The following is a 23221-nucleotide window of genomic DNA, read 5'->3' as shown; positions in this document are numbered from 1 at the left end:
GTTTATCTACGTAAGTGTCAATCACTTTTCATGCAGATCTAAACAATCTTACCATTATCTGGTAATTAATTTTATTTAATTTGATTAATTTAATTTGATCACACATCTACTCTACCTGTATTCTGCTCACCTGAAGAGTTGTTCCTAGGACACTCTGCCTTTTGCTATGAAGTTAACTAATAGCCGAGCATTTGCTTGGCTATGCAGAGCTAAGAGTGATACCTATGACCCATAAACACCTCCCCTTTACACAAGCTATGTGCTCACTCTCATACACTGTTCTGCAAACAGGAAGCTTCCTGGCTCTTATTCTCCACCCTGGCTGCTTCAGGCAGCACACACCCTTTCCAGTCCAACCTTAAATCACAAGGCTCCCTAAGGAAACTTTCCAAAGCAAAGGAAAATTTTGGATATTTCTCAGTATATTCCTTCTACACATCTGTTGGATTGTTTGGTTTCTTAATTTTATGCTTTAGTGTTGACTACAAGCACTTTCAGGAACTGCAAGGTGAGTACACACCTGGCAACATGGCTTCAGGTTACAGCTTCTGCTCTGGACGGGGTCCTTTGTGACCTGTTTATACGACATTATCATTGAACAGGTAAAACATGTTGCCTGCTTTTTATTAAGAACATGTGGAATGACTATAAACTTATGACTGCTATCCTGAAGATTCTGTGAAACATATGAAAACGGTACCATGAATACAATGGACCAAATCACAAAACAAAGAATGACAATGGCTTTTCTGGTACTAATAATTTCAGTTCTATGTTTTGAGATAAGATTTTAGTATAGTATTTATAACATTATTTATCTAGTTTAGTTTATGCTACACACAACTGGTCTAGCTACATAACTGAGCAGGTTCCAGCATGCAGAATGATCACACTACTTGCTTCTCTGACTGATATAGCAACTACTAAGGAATAGTTTATGCTTATTAGACATAGGTTAAGTGTAAATGTATGTTGATAACTAAGCAGAAATACTGCTGCCTTTATGATTACACCTGTGTGCAACGGGTATAGCATTACAAGAATGCTTCAGTGTCTAAGCATTAGATAGTTGCTTCCAGAAAACATTATTAGTCATATCGATGGAATTAAGAAATAGAGAATGAATTACAAAGAAAGTACAAAGAAGACATATTTACAATGTATGATATTTTGTTTATATTAAGATCAAGAAAATAATCAAGACGCCAAAAGTGAGCAATGGGCATTTCCATTTCAAATACATTAATTGGATGGCTTTATAAGAGTAGTACATGCCCTGTCAAGTTTCTGCTCTAGTACCCTTCTAAATATCTATATATTATAAGCTTGGCAGGGTTGTAACTGCCATGATGCAAATTAAGCCTTTCACCTCAGGGTGGCACTGGAGAAAAGTGAAGGGGCAGCAACAGGGTACATTCAACAACTATAAAGCAGGAGCTGTTACCTAAAAAGATCATTGAGCGGAAACATATCCTGTGCTGGGTGGAGAGTGCCTTAGAGGCTGGGCAAATATGTCTTGCTTCGTATGCGCTTCACATAGTACATTTAGTAGTGATGGGACTACTCCTGGGTGCCATCTGCTAAAGTCCCCCTGTTGACGTTTCAAAAAAAGGCACAAAATCTTGCTTTAAGCCTTATGGAAATGTTAACTTTAATGGAACTTTATTATTGCTTCTGAGTCTAACAATCAATTCTCCGATCTGTCCTCAGTAATCTTAACCCCGTAAAGAGAACCTGTCATGCAAATTAACCCACCTAAAATAAAGACTTCGCAAAAAATTATAATTAAAAAGTATTGCCCTTATCCCTAAATAGTTACTTTCCATGGCTGCAATGTTAAAAAATTAGTTTGTAAACTTTTATGCAACTTGCCTGATGTGAGTCCATCACACTAAGTGAGTCCTGCATTGTAAATTTTACTTGCATTGCCCTGCCTCCTTGTTCCTGATTGACAGGCTATGATATTCTGATGTATGGAGAGCTCTGTTACATCATTGGGCATTTAAAGTAATGTGACCAGGATGATATCATATCAGGTCTTTTAGCCTCTTAATATTGGCAAACTGTACACCGTGCATATATCTGATCACATGGAATCACAGCATGCCTGCATGGGGGGATGTAGAATTCCATGGAGGATGGGGAGGAGTAGAAGTCCATGATGTATGCATGAGGTACAGTTTGCTAATGTTAGGAGGCTAAAGGACTCGTTATGATGTCACTCTGGTCACATAACAGGATGAGAAGAGCCATGGAACACGGGGAGGAGTAGATGGGAGGGGCTGGCTGAGCAGAACGAGCCTTCTCTGATGCCAAGGTATATAACATAAAGTTCATTTATGTGGATGTAAGGGAAACAATTTTTAACTAAGAGAAGTGTGTCAGCTAGTTAATAGAGCTCTAGGAACCTGTCATTAGCTGTATGTGAAATTGTGGTGAATTGTGGTCTTTAAGGCACTTGTCACCACATTTTTAACAAAATGTTTATGTGTGGTAAAATGACAAAAAATAGCAATTGATCCTTAATATAACATACTGCATTACTGCTGTATTGTAGTAATGGCACATGGCTGCATATGTATTGGACCCTACCTCTTTGTTCTTATTTGGGTGAATTAAAAAACTTAGTTTATGGGAAACTTGACTCTTGTGCAGTAATACTCATTTCTGCTCCCCTCTGTAGAAAGATAGGGGAAAAAAGCTAGTAAGATAGGTCTGATGGAAGTTTTTTACTATCTAACTCAGTACCCTAAAGAACCCCTATCTAATCTTTCCAGCAGCCAGAAGCAGAGAAAAATCTTATCTTACATTTATGCAAATGATCTGCAAATGCTACTCTACTCCCCAGTAGCCTCTGCCGATCCTGCCTACCAGCGCATCCTAGTTGCCCTCCTTCGATTCATTCCGCTCTCTAGTCCCGGAGTCAGAGATCTGCACCGTCTGATCTAGTGGGACAGTCCTGGTTTTCATCCTCTGTCCCGCTGTCCTACCCAGCAGAAGGTATGTGCCGGGGCATCCTCCAGACGCTGACAGAGCTGATTTCAGTGATAGTGCAGAGAGTCGGCAGCTCCCTGCACCATCACTGTGACTCTGGTTCTGCTGTATGTAGCAAGAATCGGCAGGCGTCTGGTGTTAATGTCATCCATGCCTGCTGGCTTCACTACTACATACAGCAGAAGAAGAGGAAAGAGGAGCTGCTGCGGGGGCAGGAAAAAGGTGAATATCTGTTTTTTTATTTTACTGCGGTGGCACATTATTGGGGGAGCTGCTGCGAGAGGCATTATGAAAGGGGGAAACTGCTGAGAGGAAGGCAATATAAGAGGGGGAACTGCTGGGGGAAGAACTATAATAGGGGAAACTGCTGGGAGGAAGTATAAGATGAGGAACTGCTGGGGGAAGGCACTATAAGAGGGCAAACTGCTGAGGGAAGCAATATAAGAGGGGAACTACTGGGGGAAAAATAAGGGGGAGCTTCTTGGGCTGTACTATAACAGGGGGAGCTACATGGGGCGAGCACAATAAGATGTGGAGCTGCTTGGGGGCACAGTAAGAAGGGGGTGCAATAAGTGGGTGAGCTGCTAGGGGGGTTTTAATACCATATAAGGGGGAGCTTGAGGCACAATATCATATTGACTACAATGTGACAGGGAGCAGAGGAAACACAATGTGAGGAGTAGATGAAGGGAAATTATACTGTGTGGGGGAGGAGTAATGGCAGCAAAAGGCGCAGCTTGGGCCAAATAAATTCTCTTTTGCCTTTTTCTCTCTTAATAAAGTTGGGAAGTATGTTGGGAACTAAGCTTTATAAACTTGCTATCTCTTTGATAATTCAGACCTAAATAACAAAGGGGATGTGTCATTTGGACCAAACAGTGAAAGTTCTTGCTTTTGGGAGGAGTGGAGTATAAAATGTACCGTAAGTGCAAAAATGGAACAGGGATTATTTGGAAAGGGGTTGAGGGCTAGGGCAGATTTCAACCAATTAAAGTACACATTAACAAGTTAGGGATGCAGGACAATATTAATAATAATAATAATAATATGTGTTCTAGAATTTGAGCATATGAAAATGTTAATAATATGCCCTGTACCAAAGGCCAAAGTATGCTGTGTACTTTTGAAGGAAATGTGTCACCGATTTTATGTTATGACTTTTAATATGATTAATTAAAACTAGATAACAGATTGTATCATCGTAGATCTTATCTTCTGTCCATGATTATGAAGGCTACCATGCTCTGTGCATACAGTAGTTGTAAATAAGCTATGAGATCATCTTTTGTCAGTAGTAGAAGCAATGATGCTGTTCTATAGCAGTCTTATCTTCTATTGTAATCCTGTCTGCGATGTAAATGAGAAAACTTCTGCATAGAAACCCCATAGATAATAAGCGTATGCCAATCTATTATTAGTTTTCTGGTCAGAGTGAACATTTCAGCATTTAGTATTTTTATTAATAGATGGAACTATTTTTTTAAAAAAATATCAACATTTCCTAAAAATATGTTTGTGATAAAAAAAAGATAGGTCTTATTTTGGTAACACCTTAAGTAAAGATATTGGATATGTAAATGTTAACTTATTACATTTTTAAAAATAATTAGTTAAGCTCTTCTGAAACAATAAGTTTTTTTATATTTCTGTGTCAAATATGAAGGTAACTGACAGTAGTTGGGTACTGACCTGTTTGAAGTGTTGCTTTCACTACTTCTGAAATTTTTATAAAAATAATTATCATTCTTTTACCAAACACACCCACAAGAAATATTTCAATGTTCAGTTTATAGAGTACAGTAAATCTAACCAAGCCTTCATCATCACCTTTTGCATCAACTCCCAATCAAGTCCCAAGGGGAGAAAATGATTAAATAATGTTATGCAGGGGATAAGCAGGAGTTTCTTAAATGTTTTTCAAAGTTTATTAGGCTGGGTTCACACTGCCTTTTGTTATCCATTGTAAGGAAAGGTTAGTTTAATTCCTGACATGTCCTACAATTGAGGATGAAAATTATCCTACTGCATACACATATAGTTGGATACGTCCTTCTGTTTCTCTCCCTCCCCATTGAAGTAAAAGAGCAGCGAACATCAATGTTTAGGGTATTTCCCCCAGTGATGTCACTGTCCTTATATGGACCTCCCTCCTGGGGAGAGATGCAATACCAATGGACTCTGCACATACGTCATTCAGCATCAGGAAGTAAGATGGAAAGACGCAGGTATACTATGCAGATGGAGACAAAAAGGATGCCTTCGTCTGCCAGTAAGTGTCTATGTACATGCCAAGCATATACGTCGGAAGCTTTCCCAGCTTACACGCTGAGAAATGTGAAGTGAATGTAGCTTAACTCTGTTAGAGTTTTGTGGCTTGCATAAAATTTATATGTGTGTTCCAGGGAAAGAGGTGACATTCTTTAAATAATTTTTCTTTATTTTTACAATCTTATCTTTAACTGTATTACTGTAGGTTTGCTAATATACTGCTTCTGTGATCATTAATTGACACCTTAGGACAGTGATGGCGAACCTTTTAGAGCCTGAGTGCCCAAACTTCAACCACTTATTTATTGCAAAGTGCCAGCACAATTTATTTCTCCTTGTTCTTTGACAACTTTCAATGGTTCAGCCTCCTAAAGACACCAATGCAGTTGAAAGTAGGAGGGCAAATTTGCCTATCATTGTAGGAAGATTGATTTGAGACCTGTCTGGTGAACTTCATGCTGGGGTGATGGCCTGGGTGCCCACAGAGAGGGTTCCAAGTGCCGCCTCTGGCACCAGTGCCATAGGTTCACCACCACTGCCTTAGGAGCTGATAGGCCAATTGCCAATAGGGCATAAGAGTCTTAAATATGACTCTTTAAGACTCTTAAATTGGTTTACAATCCTTGATCCTGGTGGTAGATGTCCTTTAATCAAAATCCTCCTACAAAATCAAACACAGTAAACCAGGAACATTTACTAATAGATCCAGGCACCTTCACTGAGAAAATGTTATTATATTTGTATTTATTTTGTGTCTATATCATGCAATGTCATTCTGACCTTTCAATTATACTTGAAAGGAATCTTTCATTAAGTGACATGCATATCTTGATACAGCTGTACCAGCAATAAGAGGATAGTCAGAGGATACCCGGAAAAAATATTAAGAGAAGCATACCAAAAGGTCGTAAAAAAATCCCAAGAGGAACTGCTGCGATCCAACAATAAAAATAGGACTAACGGAAGGGAGGAGGGGAAGGCTAAGGGGAAAAAATTCACATTTTCTTTCGAATTTAGCCCCTGCGAGAACCTTATTCGTCAAGCAATAAGGAAAAACTGGGGTATCCTTAAACAGGACCCGCAACTAAGGGAGGTAGTTACTGAACGCCCTTGTGTATCCTTTAGACGTTGCCCCACAGTGAGAAAAGGGGGCATCCCCAAAGGTAACTATAAATGTGGAAACTGCAAATTTTGTGCGTACAATAGCCAACTTAAAGTTATTCAGTTTGGGGGTGTTACACAAAAAGTAGACTCTTTTATTTCTTGCAAATCCACCTATATAGTGTATGTAGTGTTTTGTCCCTGTGGGTGCTTCTACATCGGGAAAACTATACGCAGACTTTATGTAAGATTTCGAGAGCACTATAAATCCGTTGGTTCAGGGGAAGGGTGCCCCAGACTCATTGAGCACGTCAGAAACCATCATGGAGGGGACCCTGAAGTCTTAAAATTCGCTGGTATCCAATCGGTTAAAATGGACCCCCTTGGAGGAGACAGAAATCGAGAGCTACTCAGACAAGAAAGTAAATGCATTATTAAATTTAACGCCATGGGTAGACTAGGGATGAATGACAAAAATGATTACAGTGTGTTCCTCTGATTGTCCCTTAGACAGGAAAGTAAATGCATGATAATATTTATGCTATGGGCAGATTAGGGGTATACGATAAAGACGATTTAAGTATGTTCCTCTGACTGCCCCTTCCGCTAAAAGCATAAGCTACTATGTTCTTATTACGGCAGTGATAGACGTCCGAAACACCGCTAGGAGCTATAGAGAAGATAAAAAATAGATAAAAAATAGATATAGGAGTAGGTTTCTGCAGGGTTATGCCTGTTATAGTTGTTTTTAGCTAACATTGATTGTGTTTTTAACGTTTGTCTGTATGCTATGTCTATAACTTTGATCGGCATTTTATGTTTACACTGTTCCCTTGACTACACCCGCCGGCGTCTACGCATATATTGTGCGAGTCGAGGGCGGATGACGTCAACGGTTTGAGAAAGCGCTAGCAAGCGCGAAACGGCCCGTCGCCAGGCCCCGCTACTTCCCTGTACCTCGCACCTACAATAAAGGACTTTTTTTGCACACTACGGTGAGTGCCGCTTTTTCCTCCTTCACTTAGTTTCTATATCATGCAATGTCATTCTGACCTTTCAATTATACTTGAAAGGAATCTTTCATTAAGTGACATGCATATCTTGATACAGCTGTACCAGCAATAAGAGATTCATTACACTCCTGTGATTCTGCCTGTGTAAGGATTGGTGTCTTTAAATTGCTGAGACAATAAGGTTTTTCTGCCAGAAAGTTAAGTAATGCACCTAAGACCTGATCACAAAAATCTGAGCTGTACACTGTTCTGTTAAATAAAACAACGAGCATTTGTTGCACACAGCAAGAAATTGTGATTACTCTGGTGACTATGTCATCTTCACGCCATGTGTCCATGTGAAGTGGCGGTCAATGTTGCAGGTTTTTAAAAAGTGGGTTTTACAGGGCGTTCCTCCATCCGTTGCGCACTTTTTAAAAACCTGTGAACATTCACCACTGAATGTTCTCAGGTTTTTACTAAAAACTATGTCAGGTTGCATCTAGCATAGTTTTATCACCAGCGCAATATAGCTGGCAGATACACGATGAGGTCCAAGCCAGATGATGTATCCACTGTGGTGGCGGTGGAGGGTAAATCTCCCCCGTAGAGCTTATACAGATCACATATATACATTTTACTCATATACACATGTATATACTCACTGTTTTCTTAAAGAGGGGGCACATATTTGACATAAAGAGCACTTGTCACCCTAAAAATCACACTAGGATGTATACTACCCCAGATGTAGCAGTATTAAACTGCTAGCTTTATCGGAACCCTCCAATAAAGCTATCAAACATTGGAGTGCCGTACCCACGGAATGCCGGACCAAGCTCACAGCGGTTCGGCATATTCATAAGGGGACAGTCCGAGGAGACGGTGACTGCCAGGCTTCAAGTGGCCTATGGTGTGGGAGGGGGTCTGGGGAAGCAGCAGTGCCTCAGACCACCTCCTCATGAAGGGTTCCAATAAAGCTAGCAGTTTTACACTGGGGTAGTGCTAGAAGCTGCTTTCTTTAACAAGCAGCTCCTAGAGAGGGTGACAGGTCCTTCTTAATATACCTCGGTAGCTGATGACCACATATGTGGGAAATAGACAACAGGAAGAAGATGTGAGGGATTCCTAGTCCTGTTGTTCTGCTGTTACCCTCTTATCTGGGTTGCTGTCTACTGTGGAAGATGTGCACTGTTATATACATATTGGGGCAGATTTATCAAGCTGTCTGAAAGTCAGAATATTCCTAGTTTCCCATGGCAACCAATCACAGATCCCCTTTAAAATTTTCATTAGCATTGGTAAAATAAAAGCTGAGCTGTGATTGGTTGCCATGGGCAACTAGGAATATTCTGACTTTCAGACAGCTTTATAAATCTGTCCCATTTTGTTGCATAATTTTTATGTATATACAGGCGGTCATCGGGTTACGTACAGGATAGGTTCTGTAGGTTTGTATGTAAGTTGGAACGTATACATTATAATTGTAACCCAGCCAAATTTTTTTGGGTCTCTGTGACAATTAGGTTTTAAAAATGTTGTATTGTCATCAGAACCAGGATGAACAATAAAGCTTAATTGCAGACACCTTTATAGTTGTTATAGCTGTTTATTGTAGCCTGAGGCTAAAGTACAGTAAATTACCAACATCCAGGGGTCCGTTTGTAACTAGGGGTTGTCTGTAAGTCAGGTGTTCTTAAGTAGGGGACCACCTGTATATGAAAAAACTGTATTATTTGCCAAAGACAAATAAAAAAAAAAAATGAGAATATCCCTTTATGCTATTAAAGTGATAAAAAAAGAATATATCTTGAAAAAAAACACAGAAAAACTTTTTAATACTGCCCTTGAACAATGAAAGCCGTGCTGTGAGAGGTAACATATACAGATTTTCTATTTGTCAATTTTCATAATTCTGCAATATTGCATTAGTTTTTTTGCATTACGAGCTACAAAAATTGCAAAGTGACACCCTGCACTTGGTATACTGCTGACCTAAAAGATTTAACTAGGGATTAGTGAATTGGAGTTTTAGTCTGCCTGTAAAGGCTTACAACATGATTGTAACTGCAGAGAATTTTCATTACGGCTTTATTCCAAGATCACTGGAATTATATAAGAGTGACGTTATTGACATCCTACTCAATGGACCGCTGTGATTTCTGCTATGTGTGGAGGGACAGCTTTACACACGGATTTTACTATGGTATATGGTATTGCTATTAAATATCAAGATCAGATAACAGCTGGACGAGGAAAGGTTTGACCACCACTTGATGCAGGGCTGTGGTATCAGAGACAGCATGCGATATAAAAAGTATTTCACCATTCTAGAGGCTGCCATTGGCATCACACCACTGAATAAAAGAGAACTTCTACCAGAGGGAAGACATGCAAACCTGTGGCAGGTTTCAGGGTAAGGTGATTGTTTAAGAACCTCTCCCCTGTGTTTGCGCTTGGTATATTTGACAGTTCATTCTTATTTGTCATATAACTCCCTATGTGTTTTGATATTTGTGAAAATAACAACTTCTGCATACAATGTCTGTAAATATTGGCTAATGCCAGCTGTGAATATTGCTTACGGAATACAAATATAAGTTGTATAAATCTTCAGGCGATTTTATATTTTGATGCAGAGACTGTGGCACAAGATAAATGTACATACCTAGAAGGTTGCATAAAATAATATTACAGTTTATATTTTAAAAACACAATTTGTCAACCCCCTTGTCCATCAACTGTTATGAATAAAGAGGTGGTCTCAGGTGTACCTATTTCTTTCACATTATTTTTAAGTGACAGGTCTTTCTTTGTAGCAGCTTACCGTGCTCCTGATGCTGCCCCCCACTTTCTGGCAGTTGGTGATTTCTGAGGTGAGAGGCTTAACTTGTCTCATGGCAGGTGCAGCCCTCCCCCCATTGTGGAGAGAGCTGCAGGTCATGAGGTAGGATCTCCACCTAAGGCTGGATTCACACGACCGGTGCCCGCCGTACCGTAGCACGGCGGGCACACGGCAGCATGCGGGGAGAGGAGGAGGGGGAGAGCGCTGCTCACCCCCGCTCCTCTCCATAGGGATATATGGCGCACGTCCTATTTTTTCACGGGGTACGGAGCAGTACGGTGCCGCACGTGTGCAGCACCTTACCGCTCCCGTAGGGCGCCGTGTGCCCATTGCCGTCTATGTGGGACGTATATCGGCCGTATATACGTCCCCCTTACAGTAGTGTGAATGCAGCCTAAGAGATATTTATGGTATCCACTGGTTATGCTTAAAGGACGTCTACCACAAGTTTTACTGATGGTAGATGTGTCCTACAAACACGGTATATAGGGTTATAATAAAAGAAGTCCTGTTGTTCTTCAGGAACTTCTTAGTAGGACACATATACCATCAGTAAAACTGATGGAAGATGTTCTTTAAAGGTCTGAGATGGGAATACGTCTAATATTGAACTTCTTTGCGTGATTAAAAAGAGGGAACCAAAAGAAAAACTGAAAGCTTTCATAGCTACAATTGAAAGGTGTAAATTTAAAACTGTGCGTAATTCATGGTATTTCGGATTTTCAAATGTTAAAATAGTTATATTGTTTTATCATGTTGATAACATTTTTGTTGTACAAGTTTTTTAATATATTATATAGATTGAAAGTTCTTGTTTGCAAGACCCTCATTCCCATTCAAAATGTTGACTACTTTATTACATTGTTATTGTCAGAATAGGGGGGCAAGACAACCAGACAGTGAGCCCTAAGGCTGAACCCCCCCCACTGTCCCTACCTACTTGCCTCAAGACAGCTCTAGCAACTGCGGACAACCACGGTGGCGGTCCCTATACTATGTAAGTGACACACGTAACAGGACAAGACAGACAACACAATAAGGGGTAGTCGACAAGCCAGAATCAAAACCAGAAGAATCGCAGTACAAATTCAGTGGGCAAAAAACGGTAGTCAAAAGTCAGGCAGAGAATCGGCAACGATAACAGAAGGTACAAAGAGGTCACAGGGAAATATGGGGAGCTGGGATATCCAGGTAAGAACAAGACAATAGCCAGCACGCAATTGAGCCACTAGCTGCCTTATAAGTAAAGCTGGAGAGACAGACAAGAAGCTGATAGGACTAGTGCTGATTGGAGCTGAAATCACCTGCATCAGTCCAGCAAAGACCAGGTAACTCATTAACTGCTGGACCAAAGTCATCGGGTGTGTCCAGACTCCAAAGGCACAATTCACATTGCACATTACTGTCAGAACTTGCTGCACCACCGCAATCGGGCGTGTCAAAACCCCTGAGACACAATTCACACTGAACGGTTCTGACAGTACCCCCCCTCTTATGAGGGGCCTCAGGACCCTTAATCATTGGACCAGGCTTAGAAGGATTATGTAAATGGTACCGCCGGACCAGACGGGGCGCATGCATGTCCTTAGCAGAGACCCACGTGCGCTCCTCCGGTCCGAAACCCTTCCAGTGGACCAGATACTGTAAGGAGTCCTGTACCCAGCGGGAATTCAAAATTTTCTCCACCTCATACTCCAATTCCCCCTGGACGATGAGTGGAGCCGGAGGAGGTGAAGGCAACACCGGTGGCACATATCTTTTAAGAAGAGACTTATGAAACACAGGATGGATACGAAGAGCATTGGGTAGTTTCAACCTAAAGGTTACCGGATTAATGATTTCCACAATGGTATAAGGTCCAATATATTTGGGTGCCAGTTTCCCTGACTGCACCCTAAGTTTCAGATTTTTAGCTGAAAGCCAGACCTTCTCACCTAGTACATATTGCTGGCCAGATATACGTCTTTTATTAGCATGTCTTTGATAAGACTCTTGGGCTTTTACCAAGTTCTGATGAGCTTGGGCCCAAACTGTGCACAGTTTAGAGAAAATGGCCTCGGCTGAGGGATTAATAGATTCTGCAGAATGAACAGACGAGTACCTGGGGTTAAAACCATAATTACAGAAGAATGGTGACATCTTAATAGCACGTTGTTCATGATTGTTTATAGCAAACTCTGCTAGAGAAATGAAGTCTTTCCACTTATTCTGAGTATCAGCCACAAAACATCTTAGAAATTGCTCTAACGATTGATTGGTCCTCTCTGTCTGTCCATTTGTCTGAGGATGGAATGCAGACGAGAAGGACAGAGAGATACCTAATTTGCCACAGAACTCTCTCCAAAACCTAGCCACAAACTGGACACCCCTGTCGGAAACAACATTCTCAGGCACCCCATGAAGACGTAGAATATGATTAATAAAAAGTGTGGCGAGTGTGCGAGCGTTAGGCAGTTTACGTAGTGGAATGAGATGACACATCTTAGAAAATCTATCCACCACTACCCAAATGACTGTCTTACCCTTAGATAGTGGCAAGTCGGTAATAAAATCCATAGAAAGATGCGTCCAAGGTCTCGTAGGGACCGGTAGAGGATGTAACAGACCCTCGGGTGGCCTACGAGGGACCTTGGACCTAGCACAAACCTCACAAGCTTCGACAAAAGCCTTGACATCTCGAGCCCAAGATGGCCACCAGTAATGGCGTGAGAGCAGATACTTAGTACCTGCCACACCTGGATGACCAGACAAAACAGAACTATGAATCTCTTCAAGAACTCGGAGTCGAAGGTTAGGCGGAACATACAACAAAGAGTCTGGAGTGTTATGAGGTGCTTGACCCTGAGATTCTGCAATCAGGGTCACCAAGTCAGGTTGCAAAATAGACACTACTACCCCGGGTCTTAAAACAGTATCAGATTGAGTTCTGGGGGAACTTTCTAAATCAAAGCTACGAGACAAGGCGTCAGCCTTGATATTACGGGAACCAGGTCGGTAAGTGACTTCAAAATCGAATCTGGTAAAAAACAAAGCCCATCGGGCTTGACGTGGTGAGAGACGTTTAGCATTGTCTAGGTAAACCAGATTCTTATGATCAGTGAGTACCACCACCTTATGTTTGGCACCTTCAAGGAAATGCCTCCATTCATCAAATGCCAACTTGATGGCCAATAGTTCCCTATTACCGATATCATAGTTACATTCAGCTTGAGAGAACTTCTTTGAGAAGAACGCAATAGGTCGCAGGTTAGTGAGAGTGTCCGATCCTTGGGACAACACCGCTCCTACCCCTACCTCTGATGCGTCCACCTCCACAATAAATGGACGTTCAAAATTAGGTTGAGTCAGTACTGGGGCCTCTGAAAAACACTTACGGAGCTTGTCAAATGCTCGGATAGCCTCATGAGACCAGTTGACAAGATCTGCCCCCTTCCTGGTGAGATCAGTAAGTGGTTTGGCTATAACAGAAAACCCCTTAATAAATTTCCTATAATAATTAGCGAACCCCAGAAATCTTTGTAAGGCCTTCAAATTATTGGGACGTTCCCACTTTTCGATGGCCACCACCTTAAGGGGATCCATACGGAAGGAATTAGGGGTGACGTAGTAACCCAAAAAAGAGACCTCCTGGATACCAAACTGACATTTAGACAACTTAGCAAACAGACTGTTTTGTCTAAGCAGTTCCATCACTACCCGAACATGTTTTATGTGTGAAGCCCAGTCGGGAGAAAAAATCAAAATGTCATCTAAGTAGACCACAAGAAAACGACCTAGATGCTGACGAAATATATCATTCACAAAATGTTGAAAGACCGCCGGGGCATTGCATAAACCGAAAGGCATCACTAGATATTCAAAATGACCCTCTGGTGTATTGAAAGCGGTCTTCCATTCATCACCCTCTCTGATTCTAATCAAATTGTAAGCCCCTCGCAAGTCTATCTTGGAAAACCATTTGGCCCCCACAATTTGGTTAAATAAGTCAGGAATCAGGGGTAGAGGGTGTTGATTCTTAACAGTGATTCTGTTAAGTTGTCGATAATCTATACAGGGTCGTAATCCCCCATCCTTCTTTCCCACAAAAAAGAACCCTGCTCCCAATGGGGAGGAAGATGGGCGAATGTGACCCTTCTGGAGACTTTCCTTAATGTACTCCCGCATAGCCTCCCTTTCTGGACAAGACAAGTTAAAAATACGACCTCGAGGAAACTTGGCACCGGGAATTAATTCAATGGTACAGTCGTATGGTCTGTGTGGCGGCAATCCGTCCACAGCTTTTTCATCAAATACATCCGCATAATCGGACAAAAAACTCGGAATACCCTCTTCCATGGAAGAGCACTCAGCAAAAGAAACCACCTCACAATGGGAGTCACATTCAGTACCCCATTTTACCAGTTCCCGGTTTGCCCAATCAAAAACAGGATTGTGCTTCTCCAACCAAGGCAAACCTAAGATCACATCAGACGACAGGTTATGCAGACACAAAAACTTCATACGTTCCACATGAACTGCCCCCACCTTAACCTCAAGGCAGGGAGTGATGTAACGTATATCCCCCTGAGCAAAGGGGGCTGAGTCTGCTCCTGTGACATTAACAGGAGATTGGAGCAGAAGGGGACACACCTCTAGACCGGAAAAGAACATAGGGTTAACAAAATTAGCAGAAGACCCCGAGTCAATCTGAGCATAACCAGAGATGTTTCTCCCTCCCAAAGACAATGAAATAGGCAATAATAACTTATTCTTATTGGTGAAGGTTACCTGTTCGCCTGAGTGACCCCCTCGATAGTCACTCAGGCGTAGAAGTTTTCCGGCGGTGGTCCAGGAAGGGATGGACATTGCCGGACTCGATGTCCTGCTTTCCCACAGTAGAAACATAAGTTGTTCAACACACGATATGCACGTCTGGTCTTGGCATCAGTAGAATCCACTTGCATAGGTTCCTCTGATGGGGGTATAGCAGAAGGGGAAGGACTAGGGTTGGTAACACGAATAGGTGAAGGTCTAAAAGCGTCTGATGTACCTCTCTCCTTTAGCCTGTCTCTCAAGCGTCTGTCAACTCGGATAGCTAATGTCATGCTATCCTCAAGGGAACTAGGAGTGGGATAAGCTACCAACAGATCCTTCAACCGATCATTCAGTCCGACACGAAACTGAAATCGGAGTGCCGAGTCATTCCAAGTGGAGGGACCACTCCACTGCCTAAACTCCGAGCAATATTCCTCCACAGGACGTCTACCCTGCCTCAGACCTGTCAAGTGACGTTCAGCATTAGCTGCACTATCCGGGTCATCATACAGTAGCCCTAGGGCCTGAAAAAACCCATCCACCGTCTGCAACTCAGGAGAACTAGGAGGTAACGAGAAAGCCCATTCCTGTGGTGACCCCTGGAGTAGAGACATAACTATGCCCACCTTCTGGACCTCATCCCCAGAAGAGCAGGGGCGCAATCTAAAAAACAATTTACACCCCTCCCGAAATGCACAGAATCTCTTTCTATCCCCACTGAACTTATCTGGGAGTTGTACAGGTGGCTCAGGTGGTGCTGGGGAAGCCATGGTAAACTGACGTGGGGCCGTCTCCTGCTCATGAAGCCGAACAGCTAGTTCCTGCACCATGGTGTTGATTTGCTGCATCTGTTCCACAATATTTGTCAACGTAGTTCTGCTGTCCATGACAGCGACAGTATATTGGGCTGGCTATTCTGTCAGAATAGGGGGGCAAGACAACCAGACAGTGAGCCCTAAGGCTGAACCCCCCCCACTGTCCCTACCTACTTGCCTCAAGACAGCTCTAGCAACTGCGGACAACCACGGTGGCGGTCCCTATACTATGTAAGTGACACACGTAACAGGACAAGACAGACAACACAATAAGGGGTAGTCGACAAGCCAGAATCAAAACCAGAAGAATCGCAGTACAAATTCAGTGGGCAAAAAACGGTAGTCAAAAGTCAGGCAGAGAATCGGCAACGATAACAGAAGGTACAAAGAGGTCACAGGGAAATATGGGGAGCTGGGATATCCAGGTAAGAACAAGACAATAGCCAGCACGCAATTGAGCCACTAGCTGCCTTATAAGTAAAGCTGGAGAGACAGACAAGAAGCTGATAGGACTAGTGCTGATTGGAGCTGAAATCACCTGCATCAGTCCAGCAAAGACCAGGTAACTCATTAACTGCTGGACCAAAGTCATCGGGTGTGTCCAGACTCCAAAGGCACAATTCACATTGCACATTACTGTCAGAACTTGCTGCACCACCGCAATCGGGCGTGTCAAAACCCCTGAGACACAATTCACACTGAACGGTTCTGACAGTTATGCCTTACTTTGTTTTGTATATAAAATGAATTGTAGAGCATTGCAAAATATTATATTAATCATAATATTAATGACAATATTAATTATAACTATTGACAGTTGACCTTATTGTAGCTGACAGTTACCAGTCAATAAAAGCCCAATGTGCTTTATGGCATAAAGTAAAAAAATATATATAATTTTATAATATACAATGAACTTATGAGACAGTCTATAATACCCCTGACAAGAAAAAATTCACTAATTCCTCTTATAGTATCAATAATTGTTATAAATATTCTTCTTTGCAGGGAAAGGAGCACTGTATTACCTAGTGCATGTCAATGGTACACTAACCCACACTGGAACCCTCCATCAAAGAAGGCCGCTGGGGCAAAGCACAAGATACTACGCAGACGATCACTTCACCAGGTATGCCATTGATAAATTCGGTGAAAGCATGGGATATTCTTATTACATATAGCACATTTTTATATTTGTATAGCCTTTATTCTAAAGTTACCTGGGTGGAACTGCAGAATATTTGAAAAGAATGTTAGCATATAGAAAGTGTCCTCCGGTATACTGTCTAATGACAGTAAGGCACCCTGCACACGAACGTGCTCAGTGAATGGAAACAGACCCATGTGCCAGTCAGATTTCATAAACTGAATGCAGTGCAGTGGACAGGAGTCCATGCACCATAAGTAAATATGTTACGAGGACTCCCTGTCTGCTGACCGAACTGCCACACGTTCACTGCAACAACTTTTACAATGCTAATGCTGCTGTTCATCCGGCAGACAGGGAGTCCTTGAATCATATACCGTATCTCTATAATGTAAGGACTCCGTCCACTGCACTGTGCTCGGTGGGATGTGTAAGGAAAGGAAATATAGGGTTTACTATGATCAAAACCTTGATTATTTGCAAAATGGGTTGAAGATGGAGAAACCAACATTATAGATATAAAACTTTGTCTGAACTATTAATTAAACAAAAACAATGTATTGTAGTTAAGGTATGGAGGGGCATTGGGGTTTGCAAAACTTCTACATATTGATGCTCATTTGTATTGAATCACAGATTCATTTGGACATATGTCTATATATGTAAGTGTTCTAACTTACTTTTCCCATATTTTTGATAAATGCCAAGTGGTGCTAGATTTCTTTTTTCTATAGTGCATGGTGGGTAACATGAAAGTCTATATATTTTTTTTAAAAAACCTGGTCATCTAATGTCGCTTATTTTTGTATTATGAGATTCAGGACACAAATGTATACTCCTTCCACTTAAAATGTTGTGATTTCCTCAATGCCATTTGTTAGTATTTTATACAGTCAAAACTGTATGATGAAGGGACAGCCACTGTCTTTACTTCTCACAGATGTACCTTATATACTCGAGTATAAGCCTAGTTTTTCAGCACAAAATTTGTGCTCAAAAACCCTAACTCGGCTTATACTCGAGTCAACTAAAAAACAAAACTCACCTTTCTGACGTCACCTGTAGGTCTTCTACTGTCTGAGACAGTCTGAGACAGAAGAGGACCTATGGGGGACGTCGGAAGAATGAGTACAGTGTTATTTTTTTTCCTACTACAGGGGTTGGGTAGGCTGTATGCTACAGGGGCTGGCAGACTATATACTGGGAGGCTGTAACCAATGCATTTCCCACCCTCGGCTTATACTCGAGTCAATAGGTTTTCCCAGTTTTTTGTGTTGAAATTAGGGGTCTCAGCTTATACTCGGGTCGGCTTATACTCGAGTATATACGGTATACAGAAATAAAATCTGTGGCATGTTCCTTTGCCTGGCATGTAAAGAGTATATCCTCAACTGTATGCATAGCTTACTGTATAGATGCATCATATGGCTTTGCCAACTGCATGAGGCTTTAATCAGCTATTTTGCCTTTATCACTACAGCACTAAATATGTGACTATAAAATATACTGAAATATTTTAGTGTAAGTTTCTACATAAGAGGTTAAAAAAGAGCAATGTGGCTAAAACCCAAACAGCAAATTCCCTAAATGCAATAGTAATCCTGTCAATGTACTAGAAATAAACGTTAATCCTCTCTGATATTTTTTATTGTAGTTCAATTAACATTATAAAGCCGAGAGTAGTATTAAAAAAAGAGAGTAAAACTAATCCAGTAGTGCTTTATCCACTCTAGAGCATAGCTGTGCATATGGGAAACCACTGGATTTGAAAGGACATCTAAAGCATCATTCAGAGATCTCTGAAGATTAATACTAAACTAGGCCATGTACAGTGTTCCATCTAATCTGTATATTTGCTTGCACTATATGCACTGATTAAATCACTAACCTTTCAAAGATGGCTGTTGACTGTTAGGGTCAAAATAATTAGAAAATGCCTTCCATTTGATCTTTTGGACTGTGGGTGCTTGACCCACTGTCCCACCTCTCAACGACAGAACAGATTAACATTTTTGACTCCTTGCCTTAGAAGCTATAGCTGTATTTTCATTTTAGTGGAGTGATTGATACAAATGTTCGATAAAATATGTATGTGCAAAACATCTGCATGAGGGACCGATGATGAGGGCCACCTTATATTTCTGTGTGACCCCACATTTTGTACATGTATGGAGAACCTGTTTGTAATATAAACAATAGCATTGCTGGCGGGATTAGAGCAGCGGAATAAGCCTAAAGCTGCATGCACACAACCTAATGGGGGACATATGTACGGCCTCAAGCTTTCGGGTGCACATATAGATGGCAATGGCCGCACTGAGTGATACGGTGCCGTATGTAGCGCTCCGTACAGGGAAAAAGATAGGACATCCTATCTTTCTCAATGTTACACCCCGTACGCCATGAATTTCTATGGAGATCAAATACGACAGTAGTTTGAGGAAGTTCCCCAGTGCAGCTACAATCCTTTGATAAAAATTCACCCCTAAAGGTATGACTACACATCTCTCCTGGTCTACTAACTAACACAGTCTGCAGCTTTGATTGGTCAACACTACTAATGTGCTCACTTGATCCATACCAGAGCTTCACTGCAGTTTTTAGAAGAAATACAAAATTGTGTTCTAAAAGTCAACCCATGAGACATGAAATAAATCACCTACTTGGAGCCTCAGAGAGATCCTATTGCATCACCAGGGTGGGCTACCTTTGCTTTTGAGTAGGCAGTTATCTGCCATCTGTTGGTTCCACCATGAGATTTATAGGATCAGCTTAACTTGTGATATCGTAACGCAAGTGGTTAACTATAAAATTCACTGTTGCACCTGCAGCCCATTATCCAGGGGGATCAAAAACCCACTACATATATATAATAAACCAAAATTGCAGCAGCACTCAAATAAGAAAGATAAATATGGCTCAGGTGCACTTCCCAGGACTTAGACCAGAGTCCATCCACATGTAAGTAATAGAAAAATGGCAGCACTCCGAGATTTTGATGTGAAAAAAGTGAACTAGTTTATTCACACATGTGTCCAAACACTACGTTTCGGCTCCTCAGACCTGGAGCCTTCTTGAACATGTGTGAATAAACTAGTTCACTTTTTTCACATCAAAATCTCGGAGTGCTGCCATTTTTCTTTTACATATATATATATATATATATATATATATATATATATATATATACACGGTATATATACACGGTATATATATATATATATATATATATATATATTAGAAGAGATGTATTATTGAAATGCTGTTTCCAAGATATATCGATATTTATTTTGAGGGGGGGGGGAAACATATTTGCTCCTGCACCTGGCTCCTAGAACTGCATCAATGGTTGAGGTGCGTTGATGGATTCTCATGGATGTTTTCTTTCTTAATAAATTACAGAAGATTTTAAGTTTCCTGCCAATGGTCAGAGTACTACCGTCGCTAAAACTTTTTCAAGAATGGGGGAATTTTTTCTTGTTATAGGCAATATACCAGTGACAACTGGATACATCTCATTCATTCATTTAGGATGATGTTACATGGTTGTGTGTGGCTTGGCCTTTCCCAGAATGGTTTGGTTAAACTGAACTTTCTGCATCAAAGTGATGTAAATTGTAGCTGAATTGTTAAAAGCAATTAGTATTCAAGTCATAGCCCTGGCACGTGATGTGTCAGTTTGTTTCAGGCCACAAATAAAACTGAAAAATGGGTTCTAATAACTTCTCGTATCTGTCTATCACGGCATTGATTAGGAATTATCAATACAGGTGGTCCCCTACTTAAGAGCACCCGACTTACAGATGACCCCTAATTGCAAATGGACCTCTGGATGATGGTAATTTACTGTACTTTATGACAACTCAACATTTTTAAAATACAATTGTTACAGAGACCAAACAATATTTGGCTGGGGTTACAATGATATAATATACAGTTCCGATTTACATACAAATTCACTTTAAAAACAAACCTACAGAACTGGGACTGCCTTGTACCATATATATATTTTTTTTTGGGTGAAGCATTTGGTGGATTTTCTTCATCTTATTTTGAGGACTACATAGTGTACTCTATGTGATAAACAATATTGATATATTTTGTTCAGTAATACACTGGATAATATTATCTGTGTGGGTATTAGGTGTTCATGATAAAGACTGATAAGGCTGTGTGAGATCCGGATTGGGCAGTCCTGTGGTGCAGCTGATGGAGAGCCCTGGTCACCCCCTGTCTGGAACCATTCCCTGTCCCCAGGACACTGCAGGGCAAACACTCCCCTCCCTCTTTGTTTGCTGTGAAACTTCTAGCTTGTAGTTGCAGCACTTCGAATGAACCATTACTCCGGACAGGTGATGACGCTTTTTACACGGCTACCATTTTTTCTGTGGTTTGCCTAGGGTACAGATTATCCATACATTCCTTAATTTCTTACGATTAATTTTGTAGTATCGCTGCTTACTGAGCCATAAAGGGCGAGTAGCAGTTTTATCAGTCTGCAATGACGACCCTGCTCCCCCCGTGTGGGTAATGGTAGGAGCCCGCTGGAAGCTTGCCCCAGGGGAGTTTACACTTGGCTGAGTGGAGATCGGTACTAGTCCAGTGCAGTGCGCGGGGACAGGTTCTGGACTGAACACTGCGGCGCTGATCCAGTAGCAAGATGCCTATGAGAGGAGACAGGTTCCTTCACCCCCCGCCACACAGCCACGGCAAGAAGCTGTCAGCATGGCTCGGTGTAAGTATCCACAGCATGGCATGAGGTGGGCAGGTATTAGCCACCCGTCACGGGCAGGATAAACTTTCCTGCAGATAAGCAGTGTAGCTGTATGGAGAGAGTAGTGATAAGGAGTGTAGCGGTATGAAGAGAGTAGTGATGCCGGGATACAGTGCAGCAACGTCCTGCATCATGCCCTTGTCTCCCAGGCGGCCTTACAGGTGCGGGCACCACATCATCATGGGTGGATTGGTACTAAGGACACTTCTACACCTTGTAGTTTATCTTTTCTTCAGGTTTTCGGATTCACTTTTTAAAACCAAATGGATTTTCGAATAGAGAATATTTGTGCTGACTTTTTCTCCTTATAATCCGCTTTGGCTATAAAATTAACCTAAAAAAATAAAGCATGTTTGTATAATAAAGTTGCTGGATTATTAGATATTTTTTTTTTTTTTTATAGGGAACTGCTGAAGATTTCAGGCCATGTTCAACCAGTGTGTTTAGGTTGTGTTTTGAGACGCAGTCCATAGCATTCCCCCTTGATCACATGTAGAGGTAAAATTGCTTTTCCATTGTATGAAAACGCATTGTTGCCTCAGCATGTGGTCACAGTTGAAGCATTTTGATTGTGTCTCAAAACGCACCATGTGAACGCAACCTCATTTTCCTAGTGAATTGTGTTATCTGGTGGTCGTCCAGACTAAGCTATTTATGACGCTACTTCGGTTGTGTATTGTTATTTCACAAGGTCAGATAGGCAGCACCCTGTTTACCCACCAGATTAGGGGTCTGTGGATTTCTATAGGTCTCCAGGCCTATTGAAATACCGATGATGAATCCCCAGGATAGTATCAGCATAATAACAGTGGGGGGTAACATTCTGTAGTTCTAGGCAGCCCTAAATGGAGTCAGAAGCCAAAGGCACCATGTTGGGAGAAGTGGAGCTCATCTTTTATTCAGTTAAATAGAGAAAAACAAAGTACTTGCACTGTCTGGTATAGTAACCACTCCTGGCAAATCGTACAATGTAATAATAATATTAATAATTATTTATTTGTATAGCGCCTACAGTTTACGCAGCCCTATACAGAACTTGCCAAGTCAATCCCTGTTCCCAATGGGGCTCACAATCTAAACAACCTACCAGTATGTTTTGTAGTGTGGGAGGCAACCGGAGTACCTGGCGGAAACTCACGCAAACACGGAGAGAACATACAAACTCTTTGCAGATGTTTGTATTCTTTGGGTTGCTATGTTCTCGAAGATACCACTTTTATAAAGTTGAGATTTTCATCGATATTCTCTTTCTCCCTTTACAACATTTTGTTAAAGGACATCTACCACCAGGATGAAAAGCCGTATGCAAATGAGCTGGAGGTGCTCCAGGCTCCATTAACAGTTGCCAGTTTCTGGTGTAGAAGTGCTGAAATAATTGCAATTTATTGCACATTTCAAGAAATTGTGACTACTTTTGCTGCTATGCCACCTCCACGCCTTGTGGAGGGGAGCGGCCACCGGGGAAGTGGTCCAGCAAGGGACCAGCAAAAT

General features: G+C 41.5%; 1 protein-coding gene across 4 annotated transcripts in view; it reads left to right on the top strand.

Moving 5' to 3' along the window:
* Positions 1-308: 308 nt before the first annotated feature.
* Positions 309-23221, top strand: part of TJP2 (tight junction protein 2) — a 70830-nt gene continuing 47917 nt past the window's right edge. The window contains exons 1-2 of one of the 4 annotated variants that reach the window (XM_072151215.1): positions 309-508; positions 16818-16938. Coding sequence is in view for 2 of the 4 variants with exons in the window: in XM_072151200.1 (XP_072007301.1) it covers positions 9632-9771; positions 16818-16938 (261 nt within the window). In the remaining 2 variants the exon portion in view is untranslated. Of the gene's footprint in view, positions 603-9491; positions 9772-16817; positions 16939-21447; positions 21692-23221 lie in introns of those variants that run through there. The other 3 variants (XM_072151223.1, XM_072151200.1, XM_072151206.1) reach the window with 3 other exon arrangements.

This window comes from Engystomops pustulosus, chromosome 1 (genome assembly GCF_040894005.1).
Source record: "Engystomops pustulosus chromosome 1, aEngPut4.maternal, whole genome shotgun sequence".
NCBI classification, from domain to species: domain Eukaryota; kingdom Metazoa; phylum Chordata; class Amphibia; order Anura; family Leptodactylidae; genus Engystomops; species Engystomops pustulosus.
This window is presented reverse-complemented; position numbering and strand designations above follow the sequence as displayed.